Below are 14,401 nucleotides of genomic sequence, written 5' to 3' on the forward strand. Positions count from 1 at the left end.
AAGATCAAGAGGCAGTTCGCATGCTGGAAACCAAGACAGTGAGGGTGGAAGTCGACGGAGTACATCGTTACGCCACCCCCTTGCTTCGTGTTAATAACATGCCGTGTCTCCACGCCCCCAAAGATGCTGTACTGGCGAGTCTGCGGAGCACTGAGAGACGTCTGATGAAAGACCCAACACGAGCATCAGCCTATGCAGCAGAGATCCTGAAATTGGAACAGGCGGGGTACGTGAAGAAGGTAGCAGAGGAAGATCTGAGCACATCAAGAGAGTCCTGGTTTATACCTCACCACATGGTGAGTCATAATGGAAAAAACAGGCTTGTATTTAACTGCTCCTTTGTATACAAGGGCTACAACCTAAATGAGCTTCTACTGCCAGGCCCAACATTGACCTCCAGCCTGCTAGGTGTCCTGTTGAGATTCAGGGAGCATGTTGTTGCTATAAGCAGCGACATAAAAGGCATGTTCCATCAGATCAGGTTACTGCCAGAAGACAGATCTCTGCTTCGTTTCGTGTGGAGGGACATGAATAAAGAGGCACCACCCGGCGTCTATGAGTGGCAGGTCCTCCCCTTTGGAACAACATGCAGCCCCTGCTGTGCAACGTTTGCACTGCAGAAGCATGTGACAGACCACAGCCAGCTAGAGGAGGATGTTCGGGTGGCCGTCGAGCGCCACTTTTATGTGGATAACCACTTACAGAGCCTCTCCTCCTCTACAGCAGCAAGACAGCTGGTTGACAAATTGAATAGGTTATTGGCCTCAGGGGGGTTTGAGCTGCGTCAGTGGGCTAGTAATGTTCCCGAAGTTATCAGTCACCTTCCTAAAGGAGCAAGATCCCAGAACAGCGAGTTATGGCTTACAGAGTCAATGGAGGATCCACAGGAGCTTGCACTTGGACTCAGATGGCTTTGCGCCTCAGACACTCTGGCCTACAAGTGTAACGTCACTGACCGTCCCACACCGACTATGAGGAACATCTATAGTACACTGGCACGGCTTTTTGATCCGCTAGGCTTTCTAGTTCCCTTCGCCACGCGGGCCAAAATCATTGTGCAGCACCTATGGAACAAAGAGAGGGAGTGGGATGACCCGTCGCTGCCAGATGATGCCCTCAAGGCCTGGCTAACTTGGGAGAATGAGCTGCAACACCTTCCAGAGATTGTCTTGCCACGGTGCTACACAAGTCCCCCTCTGGACCACCCCAGTTCTGTCAGAAGCCTTCATATATTCTGTGACGCATCTGAGAAAGCTTACGGTTCAGTTGCGTACCTTCGTACAGAGGGTTCAGGTGGTAAGGTGGAGGTGGCCTTTCTGACTGCACGGTCGAGAGTGTCCCCCAAGCGCCAACAGTCGATACCTCGATTAGAGCTGTGTGCAGCGATGACTGGAGCTCAGCTAGCAGTGCTGTTGCAGCGTGAACTAACCCTGGTACTACATGGAGTGGTGCTTTGGACAGACTCCACCACGGTTCTAACGTGGCTTCAGTCAGACTCTTGCAGGTTTAAGGTGTTTGTGGGCACCAGAGTCGCTGAGATCCAGGAGCTGACTGATGCTCAAGCATGGAGGTATGTGGATTCTGAAAGTAATCCGGCAGATGACATTACACGCGGGAAGACCCTGAGGGAGCTGGCAGGAGAGAGCCGGTGGAACCATGGCCCAGCCTTTTTGCGCCTGTCACCTCAGCAATGGCCTACTAAGCCACAGGCTGAGCAGTTGGATGTCACAGAGCTTCGCAAGGCCACATTTTGCGGCTCCATCATCACCGTTCCTCTTCCACCCTTATTTGATGCCAGCCAATTCAATGGTTTCAGGGACATGATCGAGGCAATTGTGAGGTTCCGCCATGGGGCGGCAGGTAGTCAGTCAATGCCATCTGCACGAGACTATCAGGATGCTGAGATAGACCTACTGAGACGAGTTCAGTTAGACTGCTTTGAGGAAGACTTTCAACACCTTTCAGAAAGAAAACCCGTCCCTTCCACCAGCCGTTTGATTACATTAGCTCCTGAATATGATGATCAACTGAAGCTGATTCGGGTTGGAGGCAGACTGCGTCGGACTACCTTGCTGGACACAGAAGCCATTCATCCCATAGTTCTGGATCCAGCTCACCAGGTGACTAAACTTATCATTCAAGATGCTGACCGAGACCTCCATCATCCAGGCTCAGAGCGATTATTTGCAGAACTTCGCAGACGATACTGGATTCTTCGTGGAAGAGAAGCTGTGAAGCGGCACCAGTTCTCCTGTCCTGATTGTCGGAGATGGAGAGCGAAGCCTGCAGTGCCACAAATGGCAGACTTACCTCCCGCCCGTTTGCGGTTGATGAAGCCTCCTTACTTCTCTACCGGAATGGACTGTTTCGGGCCCTTCACGGTCAAAATCGGACGGCGTAATGAGAAACGTTGGGGTATACTATTTAAGTGCCTCACTACCCGAGCTGTCCATATCGACGTCCTGACTAGTCTCGACCAGGATTCCTTCCTGATGGCCCTCCGCAGATTTATCTCACGCAGGGGAAAACCAGCGGAGCTTCTGTCGGATCAGGGCACGAATTTCAGAGGAGGTGAGAGGGAAATCCATGAGTCTTTCAAGGCACTGCACCCCACTTTACAGGCAGAACTGGCCAAACATCAGATCCAGTTTAGATTTAACCCTCCAAGTGCCCCTCACTTTGGTGGTGCATGGGAGAGGGAAATTAAATCTATCAAAGCTGCCCTGTATGCAACAATTCAGATGCAGACGGTGACAGAAGAAGTCCTGCGCACGGTCCTGATTGAGATCGAGGGCATCCTAAACTCTAAGCCCTTGGGGTATGTGTCCAGTGACGTCGCGGACCCTGATCCAGTAACCCCCAATTTGCTTGTGATGGGGCGGCCCGACCCCTCACTGCCCCAGGTGTTGTATCCTGAGTCCGAGCTGTTGAGCCGCCGCCGCTGGAGGCATACACAGGTCCTTGCCGACCAATTTTGGAGGGCATTTATCAGGCACTATCTGCCAGCCCTGCAAACGCGCACCAAGTGGCAGAAAGACGTGGCCCCATTACAACCTGGTACTGTCGTCATGATCATTGATCCGCAGCTCCCGAGGGCGCTCTGGCCTATTGGTCGCATCACAAAGGTTATCCCAGGTGCAGATGGGAGGATAAGGACAGCGGAGATCCAGGTGAACGACAGGAAATACATCAGGCCAGTTGCCCGTCTTGTTCAACTTCCTGCCATACCTGAGACAGCACCTGAGACCAACAGTCCTTCTATGGGACAGCAAATTTGACTTTGCAAATTTGGGGGCGGCTGTGAAGAAGGACTTACTGTTATGGGGATTAGCCAATCAGCGGCTTCGTTTCGGGGTCACAGAGAGAACACAGTTTTAGCGCTAACAGTTTTAGTTTCGTTTTGAGTTGGTTGTGAGATTGGCCGGTAAACGCATTGTAGAATTTACTGAGGTGAATAGATGTCTTCCATGTCAATATCTGTGCATGTGTGCGTTCAGAGACATGTGAGTACCCTGATCTAAATGTTTACGCATGTGTATTTCGGTGCCTTGGGTTGTTAAGAGTTTATTCTGAGATACTCTATTGAAATGCAGTATGTTAGCATAAAGTTCGCTAGCATTATGTTAATGCCTATTAATATTATTTTTATATTAATATTGTGTTTATATGTGTTCTCACTTTATAGTTATTAGCTGAGTGTAATTATGGTTGAGAAGTAGAGACATAGGTTTTTTGGTTTGATAGTAGTGATAACTAGCAGTATGAAGACAGTTCTTTAAGGCAATAAGAAGATAATGTTTTTATCTGGTATTTTATTTTGGTTATTTGATATGTATAAGCAGCTAATGCTACTTAAAGGGAAATGTATAATAATTACAAGTTATTACCTTTGCTAATTGAATCATGTCAGCACTGTTGTTTATTTGTATTCTGATATTTTCTTTCTTTTATTGTTTATTGTAGAACCACACACACCTACTGTACGTACATGAAGACAGATAATCCTCTGCTGAGTGTCAATAAAACCATCGAAGAGATTTACAGCATCCAATTGCATTCTTATCGATGCACCACAGTGGTCACTTGTCCCCAACTAGCTACAGTTACAGTCCTAGCTATCAAGTCGTCATTACAACTTCATTAGGACTTACATGCAATAGATTTAGGAAGGTTTTTACAGAGGGGTTCGTTCATATATATCATATATCATCCTTATTTATGAAATATTTTATTCCTAAAAAATTGTAGTTTTTTTTTTCTTTCTCCTGAATGTTAACAGCACTTTCTGATTTGTGGAATAATGATAATAATAATGATTAAAATATTCTCTCTAAAATCCCCTCTGTAAAACCTTCTCGGAGGTTGAACTGACTCCTGCCATGCTGTGAAGAAATTAATTCCTGTTTGCCTACTCATTTAATTTTTCCTTTTTCTCTCTTTTCTGTCCTTTCCCAAATGCAGCCTGAGGAAATGTAAATTGGGGGTGGGAGATGGGATTGGAACTATTACCTTAAATATGTTACTGAAAACATGTGAGAACACAGAGATATTGTAGCACTTAAATGAACCAAACTGGATATCAAGTGCTGGACTCAGTCTAGCCTGGTCCACCTACAGTAGAATGCTACATCATTGTGTTTAGACAATGATATATTATCCTAAGTCTGCATCTGAAGTTGTCTGTCTTGTGCACTTTTATGAATGTGCTACTTTTCTTATCTAGAAAACATTTGTTTTCTTTATTGAAAATAATTTCAGCATTATACCTCAGACATTTTCGTTAGTTCTGTCAGTTTTATATCAGTATATAATTGTATTTAGTAGTTATATATATATCCAAACATGAACTCATAAGTCAATATCATATTTTTTTCTAAACTCTATTATTTGAAATTCACAAAAAAACATTCAACATTAGACACACTGGCAAACAATAAAAGATTTTCATTATTAATATTTAAACAATTATTAGATTTGTTAGAAATAGGATGGAATAGGATGGAACTTCCAAAGTTGATCTATTTTTCTAAACTTCATTTTAGTTTCTTTGAATTTATGTCTTTATATTTTCATGAATCTCAAGTCCGTTAACACAATATCACAGTCTATATAAAAGTCATTCATTAAAAATATAATGCAAAAATTATGAATACATAAAAATGCATATTAATATATGCAAACTTATATATATATATGCACTAAATAGGCATTTTACAGAGCATGTTTGGAATTAATGTCTGATGTATTTTCCTATATACTTTATATGCTATATCTTAAATGAGACACATGGTTCATAACTGTCATGTGATTGTTTGTTTTACTGTGGCTTTACTGTATTGTAATTGTATTCATTGAAGAGGTTGCTTGAGGCCTGTGTTTTGACCCAAATAATCTGGAATAAATCAATACTCCTCTTTGCCATGATCGGTTTAATGCATTTTCTCATTTATTTAGTTAATTTTGATTCAGGTCATTATTGCTGAAAATACTGGGGTGCAGTCACTACTGTGTTTTGTGTATTGTGCTGTATGAGTGTGCATGTTTTTCAGAGGTCTGAGATTAAACAGTTGAAGGGAGAGATCTTCAGAGAGCACTATGTGTACCCAGGGCGCAAAAAAACAAACATCATTATCACCAACAGGTATTCCAACAACCGAAAAATGATGAAATGGTGGCATTTTGCCAGTTTTCCGTCCTCCATATGTTCTTGCTGTGTCTTGGTTTACTTATCATGCAGGAGAGTGATGTGTGTGAAGGAGATCGACGTGATTGGACATTTCAATAAAGAATGGGAATGTAAATTTGAGAACTTTCAAAGCCCTCCAAGCACAGACGGAGGAGATTTGAAGATATATTACCGGGTATATAAATGGCTTCCTTTTACATGCTTCCTAACAGCACCGTGATAAGTGTATAATTTAAAACATACTGATAAAGTCATGATCAACTAATTAACATTGCTTGACAACCATCTGGATGTTGGCGCAGGAACACAACAAATTAAACCTCATTAGGAAGGATGGACAGACGCCTGTCAAAGTGATACACATGAGACATGCTGACATGGCTGAGGTAAAAATCACAAGACATATGGTTTTTGTGTGTGTGTGTGTGTGTGTGTGTGTGTGTGTGTGTGTGTGTGTGTGTAGATTAAACTGCTGCTTGAAAATGATTTAGCTTTTGAAGGGATATATCACCATTGAAAATTTGCTGAAAATGCATTCACCCTCAGCCCATGTAGAATATAGATGAGTTTGTTTCTTCATCGGAATAGATTTGGACAAATGTAGTATAACATAATCCTCAGCACTGAATGGGCGCTATCAGAATGAGAGTTCAGAAAGCCTAAAAAAAACATTGTGGATTGTGATATTTTTATAAGATGTCATGCTAATGGCACCCATCCACTGCAGAGAATCCACTGGTGAGCAACTGATCTGTTTTAAATGAAGAAACAATCTCATCTAGATCTTGGATGGGCTAGTACATTTTAAGATCATTTCTCATTTTTGAGTAACCTATTCCTATAATTTCATTCATGTGACACTGGCAAGCAAAATGTCAATTCCCAGTGTTGAACATGACACTGTACATTTAGCTTGCTGTTTCAGAGATGCCAAGATGTGATTAAGCTAGTTCCACAGGTTGCACTAGTTTTATCTCTTTCAAGCCTACATGCCTTTATGCTGAGTAAAAGTACAAAATGACTGCTCTTCATTTTTCTGTCAAGAAGAAGCAGTGGCTTCTTTGACCTCTTTTGCTTCACACTCCACAGAGACTGCGACAAGGAATTGACAGTGCCCAGTTTGCACGCACGCAATATCGGATGGCACGGCAGAAATCACAGCGCTTCATCAAAATGGGCAACATTTAAATCAGCCAGTCGAACCATGTAATTGCATGCCCACATCTTTAATATGCTGCCTAGCATTCAAAGCATCAATTATGTATAGAAATATATGTTCGCAAATGTATTAGTTAATCTCACTGAAGTTTTTAATGTGTTTGAATTTTTGGAGTAAGAACTACTTTTTTATGTTTTAAGCACTTCCTCTTGTGTTTTGCTCGAGGTCTTTTTGATGAGATAAAAAACAAATATGGAAAAGAGATTTCGTTTATAAATATTTTGTTTGATTATCTTGCACTTGCCAGAAAAACATACATTGCTGTGCAATATGAGTCTTGAGCAGTTTAGCACACATAATACACAAAAGGTGCTCTCAGCTTCTTAAAAATTATAACCCTACAAAATTGTTCTCTCGTATTGTTTTAAAGACACACATAATGGTATTTTATCCGTTGCAGAGGGAAGTCATAGTGTACTATGAAAAAAAGTTACAATTACAGACCACACCTGCTATTTGAGGTGGAGAATATGATATAAGCTTTACCTTTCATGGTTACTTGTTTGTTTTGGAAGTAACCAAGAAATTGTTAAAGGGTGTGTGTCTATATGGCAATGAAAGATTGGGCTGTATTCCACAGTTTTCCCACAATGATGTACAGTGAATAGATCCTCTCCATGTTGCTAAGTAACTGGGCTTCCTGTATGTTGGTGCAAGTTGGCCTGGTGTGGGCAGGAAAGGAGAGGTTGGTTATCCCATGCCCGTATTTCCATGTCCTCTTATTTCCTATACATCAGTTGACCAGACATACACCCACAGGTCAATGCCACCGTGTGTAGACAGCTGTAACAACTAAAGACACCAAATGTCATAAATAATCTCCACTTATCCATTGCAAACACTGGGAATGTCAGGGGTACAAAATAATTCCCCAATCTCATCTGCCTCTCTACATAATAGCTGTTCTGAGAAACATTCAGTTTACTGTAACTCTTATCACAACCTCATACGTCAATGCAGCACAGTAAATCTGCATTATCTCAGATCAGTCTCATGACTGTACTCTCTATTGTAAAAACTATCATGGGTTCATGCCACTGTAATTAAAACTATAGTATTGCACCTAAAATTCAAAACTTAAGAGAATCCAGTTGGCTAAAAAATAAGGGAATATAACATTACACATTATTTTCAAGACATTTTAATATAATTACATTTCTAACAAAGCTCTGTTTTGCATTATATAATATAGTCATGTTTATTCTCATAAAAACCTTAAGTATTATCTAGCAGATCTATATTTTATATACTGACTAGAAAAGACCTAATACCTAATAAATGTTTTGGTCTCGTCATAAATCTGTTGTTTTTCTGTCTTTCTTATATTGTGATTCTAGCTTTAAGATAAACTTCTTAATACACGACCGACCACACATGCGCCTCGATTCTTGCAGGGTCTGAAGCTCTGGAACGGTGTTTAGCGGAAGTACGTCAGCAGCATGTTCGCTCATCACATGTCAAGCATGCTATGTATGTGTGTGTGTGTGTGTGTGTGTGTGTGTGTGTGTGTGTGTGTGTGTGTGTGTGTGTGTGTGTGTGTGTGTGTGTGTGAGAGTGTGTGAGAGTGTGAGTGTAAGAAAGAGTCTAGGCGACACAATATTTGAGTCACTGAGAAAATACGGGCATTTATTAATAACATCCTGCATCTTGATACAAAGAACTTGACAATCATTGTTAAATTCATATTCTAAAAAATAATATATATATAACTCAAATATTAACGACGAGCCTCACTCAGTTGTCCATATGAGCAGTACCTGCCAAAGATTATTAAAGTGCACCGATGAACAAATATGAGTCGAACCGGTTGAACTGATTTTGATCTATATTTGATTGTGTGTCTGTCTAAACGATTCATTCGTTAACTGAATGGGTTGGAAAGAATCGCAGTGATTATAAATTCACAACTCCGACTCATTGAGCCCTTTAAGTAGGCTATGTTTAATTGCAGTAAACGTTAACAAATGAAGAAGATTTTAAATACAATATAGTTTAATTATTTATTTTAATGAATAAAAATTAGCATTTTTGCGTTTACAACGAAGAGATGTACAAAATAAATGTTATTGTGGTTCATTTTAGATGAAAATTACATTTAAGTTCTAAATTAGGCTACATTTACATTAGTATTAACTGATTCATACTTGCAACTAACACAATTATGAAGCAAGCAACTAATTAACACTCATGTAAATAAATCTTAAGCGAAATGTGCCCCTTATGGCTTCGCTGGAATGTTTGGAGCATGTCAGTGTATGTTTTGTGTGACCGTGACCGTGTCTCGCGCTCAACAGCGCTGTCTGTGGACAGAAGGGCCACACCCGCTCCCATGAACACTAACAGATCTGTCACACGCTCAAGTACAATCCGCACAAAAAGACGATGTAAAACGAATCCGAGTTGTTTAACAAAGCGATCCCTTTGTATAAGTAACTGAAGCCCGCAGATGAACATGGAGTCTCCGCCAGAGTCCGTCGCGTCGCCGCGCAAGAGCGCTTCTGAAGCGGACGCTTCGGTGGAGGACAGCCCGGTGAAACTGGACAGCAAAGCTGAAACCGACAAACCAGCACCAGTTCGGCGACAGAGTTGCTCAAGTACCAACAAGGGTAAGGCTTGAAGGAAAAGAACCGAAACTTGCTTCTGAATTATTTTCCAGCTTAATCAAGTTGACGGAGATCAAATGTTAGCTTAAGCTAGAACTAACGTTAGCTGTTTCATACTTGCGCTGAATTTACAATTGATTAAATAGATTAAACATCATGTTATTTTACCTATATATGGAGGCCTGGTGGAAGTCAAGTTAGCATATTAACTAATGATATACACATTTGTCGGCGAGCCCAAACATTCAGAGCTACTTGCTATCTGTAATTTCTGATATTAATCACATGCTGTTAAGTAGTTTATGAAGAAGTGCTGTTGTTTTTCACGACTGTCACAGCTTTATCTTCTGCTCTCATTGTGTTTGTAGTCTATAGACAGCCCTGTGGCCAACGTGTCCGTGTTTCAGCACTACTACACAGACTTAAATGCAATGTACTGTATGTTAGGCCACTGTAAGCACAGACTACATTTGCATAGCAAAGTGGTGATTTCATGTAAATAAGCACAAAGCCGTTTGTTTTACATGGAACTGCCACACCCCTTTTGTATCTCTTATTTGTGGATGTAAGTCAAAAGAAATGTCTGTTTGTGTCATTCGGTAGACGATCATAATTGACACAGTCAAAGCAGATTTCGGGTCAGCTTGGCTTTTGGCAGAAATGTCTGCGGCTGTGCTTCAAAACCTAGTTGAGCTGTCTATGAATGCAGCATTCTTGGGCACCATATGCAACCATGTAGCCTTCATATGCAGTCTAAATAGGCAGCTCATTCGGTATTGAGACTCCGCCCGTGTGTCTGGCAGGCGTTGTGCTGTGCTTGCGCGCGCGCTGTTATGTAACAGGTTAAGTCACACACACAAGGAGAGGAAATGAAGGGGTATTTTCACGTCTTTACCGCTCGTGTAAACAAATTGGGATTCATGTCATAGTTCGGTTTTTAAAGCAGGCCATATTTTCCCTGTTTTTGACACAGTTGCACAGTTTTCTCTTCGCGGACACACTGTCTAGTGTAGTGTCCCTGTTACATAACCAGAGGACGGAGCCAGGTAGGCTACGGTTATGGATCCGGCTGCTCGGGGAATTTCAGTTAGACTCGGGAAAAGAGTTAGGCTACTCCTAACCCGCGAACTTATATTCTCATATTCTCCTGCTTAGTTAAGATAACTGTCCCTGAGGATAGGCCAAATGAGTCGCTCAGTATTAAAGACTAATTTCAAGGTGCGCAGGAGAATTAATTAATTCATTCATTTATTGAGTTTTTACACTGGCTGAGATTTACAACATAGTTTAAATCAAAAAAAAAAAAAAAAAAAGAAAAGAAAAAAGATCCACATGAATCCATTTCTCCTTGGTAAATTCATGAAAAATTTTCTCTGTCTTTGACCCATGTGAGTTAAATAGGCTGATTTTATGTGAGGGTGTTAGTATGAAACACGAAGACCAATAAAGTCAGCATGGAATTAATATTCACCCTAAAGTCATCTGGCTGAACTTGTGAATGATTCATCCATGAATGTGTTTCATTTGTAAGGGTTTTTTTTCTTCTTTTCAAGCTCGCATTCACATCTGCCTCCATCCAATCAACAAATGATGGATCAGACTAGTCTCCACCCTACATTTTTTCTTTTTTTTAAATAATCTGTTTTACTTGGATGTAAATCACAATACGGAAGAAAATATGTCACATCGCAACTTTAAAATTATTCTGATATTATTCCTCACACCCAGGCCCAAACAATGGAAATTCTGTCCTCATTTGCTCATTCTTATGTTGTTCTAAACCTGAATGACTTTCTTCAGCATTTGTCAAAATATCTTATTTTGTGTTTGACATTTTTGGGTGAACTATCGCTTTAAGATAGTCTTCTTCCCCTTCAGCAGCTGAGACTCTTCCTCTCAGCAGTCTCTCTAAAAGCTCTATATTTTACACAAGTGCAGGGAATACCTACCCAAACTGATGTGAGTTACATAACTCGGTTTCCGCAAATTCTTCACCCCAGTGGAGGTGGTGGGCTTCAGGGTGGACAAGTTGCTACACACTAGCACTCTGCTAAAAATGTGCAAGGCCATCGCAGAGCATCTAATGTCCACTTGAAGCTATTGTGCAGTGGGCCTCAAAATTGAGCCTGATTGAGCCGACTTGTGGGATGTTTTTCAAGTTTGTGGGTTGATGCAACCCCACTAATGCGATGTTTATCTAGTAAACAGCTATACAAAAAAAAATTGTTAATTTAGCACTTTGGCTCGCAGTGTGAATGTAACCTATGAAACATACTGTCAGAAAGAGAGCAGACACCCTAGCCTAGGGTTTTGCACTGTGACAGAGGGTTTTTGCAGTGGTGACAGGCATAATTGCAGCTACAGGTGCGCCCCATCTAATGCTGCTAGGCAAAGTACTTTACACACCCTCCAAATCATAGTTGCAAAATGGCCATAGCATGATGTTTGGTTAGAGTAGGTGTTTGCATCAAACTGAGAGTTATGTAGTATCTTCTCTCACTCTAGGCTAATAGACTTTTGCTACCAGGCCTGACAGTAACCTGAGAATTGCTGTGGATTTAGACAAGTTCAAGAGTACAGAACACTGACGTGATTGTAAATGTGGTTGTTGAGGAGCTTTTGATATGAAGGCAAGGTCTCAGGTAGATACTAATCACTAACTGCTGCTTTTAGTAGAAGAGTAGAAGCGTGTTGTCCATCTGGTGGAATATTTGATTGCATGATACACTCTGATGCATGGAATCTCACTTTACACTCATTTAACAAAGTCGGTAGTTGGAGGAAATTGTCCGTTTGTTATGTATAAAGCTTCCATTTCTTTCCAAGGTTTTGTATTTTGTTTGAAATGCCAAATACAAAATCAAAGATTTACTTGTTTACAGCAAAGTGAAATATCTCCATACCTGAGCTGAAAATGATTCTCTTTGTAAACCACTTATACTAAGTCAGAGAGAAACATGTAGGTAAGCTGACATTCTTAGAAAAGGTGTTTTTTTTTTTGCTGTTTTTACCTTGTTGCTCAGTCAGATTCCAGAAGAATGGGGTGCAAGCGTTCTGGTTGGGTTTATCTGAATACTCTGCACTGTACTCTGTGTACTCCCCGCTGGGCTGTAACCGTGGTTCGAGTCCCATCGATGGCCTCATGTTTCCCCTGCAGCATATACCAGAAAGCTGCTAGATTGTTTACATTAAGAGCAGCTTCAGCTCGCGGGTTCCTCATGAACCATTCTGGTATATATTGTGTAATAATCAGGTGATTTCTATAGTTGGTCAAAAAAGTTGAAGTTTGTGCTCCATAGGAGTGGAGCTAATTTGTCAGTGATGCTGACTAGCACAGAGGTTTTCAAACTGCGGTCCTGATTTCTAAAGATCATAAAATTAACTGAAATAATTTTATTCTACTGGCAGCCCTAATATTTAACAAAATAAAAGAAACTTTTTTTTTCAGGTTTATACGACTACCACTAATAGTGTGTAGAAATAATACGTTAATATACTGAAAATTTAAAAGTAAAATATGTTCCAGATAATATTTTATTACATTTCTTTAGTACAGTCATGAAGACGTAAAAGCCAATTATTGAATTATTGTTATTTATATGTGAAAAAAAGTAAGCACACTTGTAATTTGATAATTTGATCTTTGTACATCAAAAATTAAGTGGTGTATATGTTTTAGTAAGGGGTCTATTACAAGGACTAATTATAGGTAATTAACATTACACAGTTATTATACTGAACTGAACGGGAGCTGAATAATGGCACTATTGTCTAGCTACAGCTGCCTTTTTTGCAGAAATTTGGATTTACCTCATTTTTAAGTTTTTTCGTTGATTTTGTTAATTTCCTGTTCAATTCTGTAAATTTGCTTTGAAACAACCTCTGTTTTATGAAGTGCTTTGGCTATAACAATAAAGGTAACATTGCATAGTTTTGACATAGTATTTTCAGATAGTTTACTTATATTACGGTACTATGAATTGGAGAAAGTTAAATGTGCATAATAATAGGTCCTGCCTTCCAACTAAATAAAAAAAAGAGACAATCACCGGTTGGTAAAGTCATCGCATTACTGCAGCTGCCATTAGAAACTCCAGTTCCCATAGAAACAGCCAGGGACCTGAGATGCACACTTGGTCTAAGCAATGAGCGCATACAGTCCCAACATGAAATATACACTTATTAATACTATTTGAGCATAAAAACAATATGTAAGGAAAAGTTCATGTCAGAAATAAGCTTTTAAATGTGGGTTTGCTAAGCTTTATTGTTGCAATTTTTCATATTTTTACACTCAAGGAGATGGGAGGTGGTCTTGGATGCCTGAAATAGCTGCCTGGAGGTGTTGCAAATAATTTATTTACTTGGAAAACCCCCCCATCCCAGTTAAACAGGGCTTCCTTAAGACTTATCAAACAAGCAGTTGGTCAGCTAAAGCAGCCAAGTTCTCTCCTCTGCAGAAACGTTTCTCCGAGTGACTATTTCATCATCGCTGATGATGTTCACAACATTCTTGTGACAGAAGCTTTAGTGCTTGGGTTTAGTCGAAGCATTTCTTTAATCTGATCGGCTGTCAGTACGCACACTGACCTTCCAAGAGAAGATGTTTTGTGTTGAATCCTATTTTCCAGTGAGCTGCTTTCCAGTCTAAACAGTGCGATAATCTCTGTACAATATATCAGAGTGTCATGTCAGGCAAGCTGGACAAAACATCTTCCTTTGTTTTGTGCAGCTGGGGGAATACACACACACACACACACACACACACACGCATTCCTGGATGCTTGCATGATTCGTGGCATTGGCAGGAAGTTACACTTTTATTGAATGATGTCAGAGCAGCTGGCAGACAAACCATAATCTCAAACAGCACATTGTTAATTCAGCACAGAG

General features: G+C 40.6%; 2 protein-coding genes across 9 annotated transcripts in view; both read left to right on the top strand.

Moving 5' to 3' along the window:
• LOC128016991 (intermembrane lipid transfer protein VPS13C) overlaps positions 1 to 7,109 on the top strand; it is a 52,462-nt gene extending 45,353 nt beyond the window's left edge. For 6 of the 8 annotated variants that reach the window (XM_052602014.1, XM_052602016.1, XM_052602015.1 and 3 more), the window contains 4 exons: positions 5,550 to 5,641; positions 5,738 to 5,861; positions 5,989 to 6,072; positions 6,776 to 7,109. In XM_052602014.1, coding sequence (XP_052457974.1) covers positions 5,550 to 5,641; positions 5,738 to 5,861; positions 5,989 to 6,072; positions 6,776 to 6,874 — 399 coding nt within the window. In that variant the 3' untranslated portion in view covers positions 6,875 to 7,109. Of the gene's footprint in view, positions 1 to 3,963; positions 4,038 to 4,461; positions 5,425 to 5,549; positions 5,642 to 5,737; positions 5,862 to 5,988; positions 6,073 to 6,775 lie in introns of those variants that run through there. The other 2 variants (XM_052602022.1, XM_052602020.1) reach the window with 2 other exon arrangements.
• A 2,051-nt stretch (positions 7,110 to 9,160) lies between these two features.
• Positions 9,161 to 14,401, top strand: part of LOC128016992 (nuclear receptor ROR-alpha B) — a 30,019-nt gene continuing 24,778 nt past the window's right edge. Inside the window, exon 1 of the mRNA XM_052602024.1 lies at positions 9,161 to 9,511. Coding sequence (XP_052457984.1) covers positions 9,352 to 9,511 — 160 coding nt within the window. The 5' untranslated portion in view covers positions 9,161 to 9,351. The remainder of the gene's footprint in view (positions 9,512 to 14,401) is intronic.

The sequence above is a fragment of the Carassius gibelio genome, chromosome A7, assembly GCF_023724105.1.
Source record: "Carassius gibelio isolate Cgi1373 ecotype wild population from Czech Republic chromosome A7, carGib1.2-hapl.c, whole genome shotgun sequence".
Lineage (NCBI taxonomy): Eukaryota > Metazoa > Chordata > Actinopteri > Cypriniformes > Cyprinidae > Carassius > Carassius gibelio.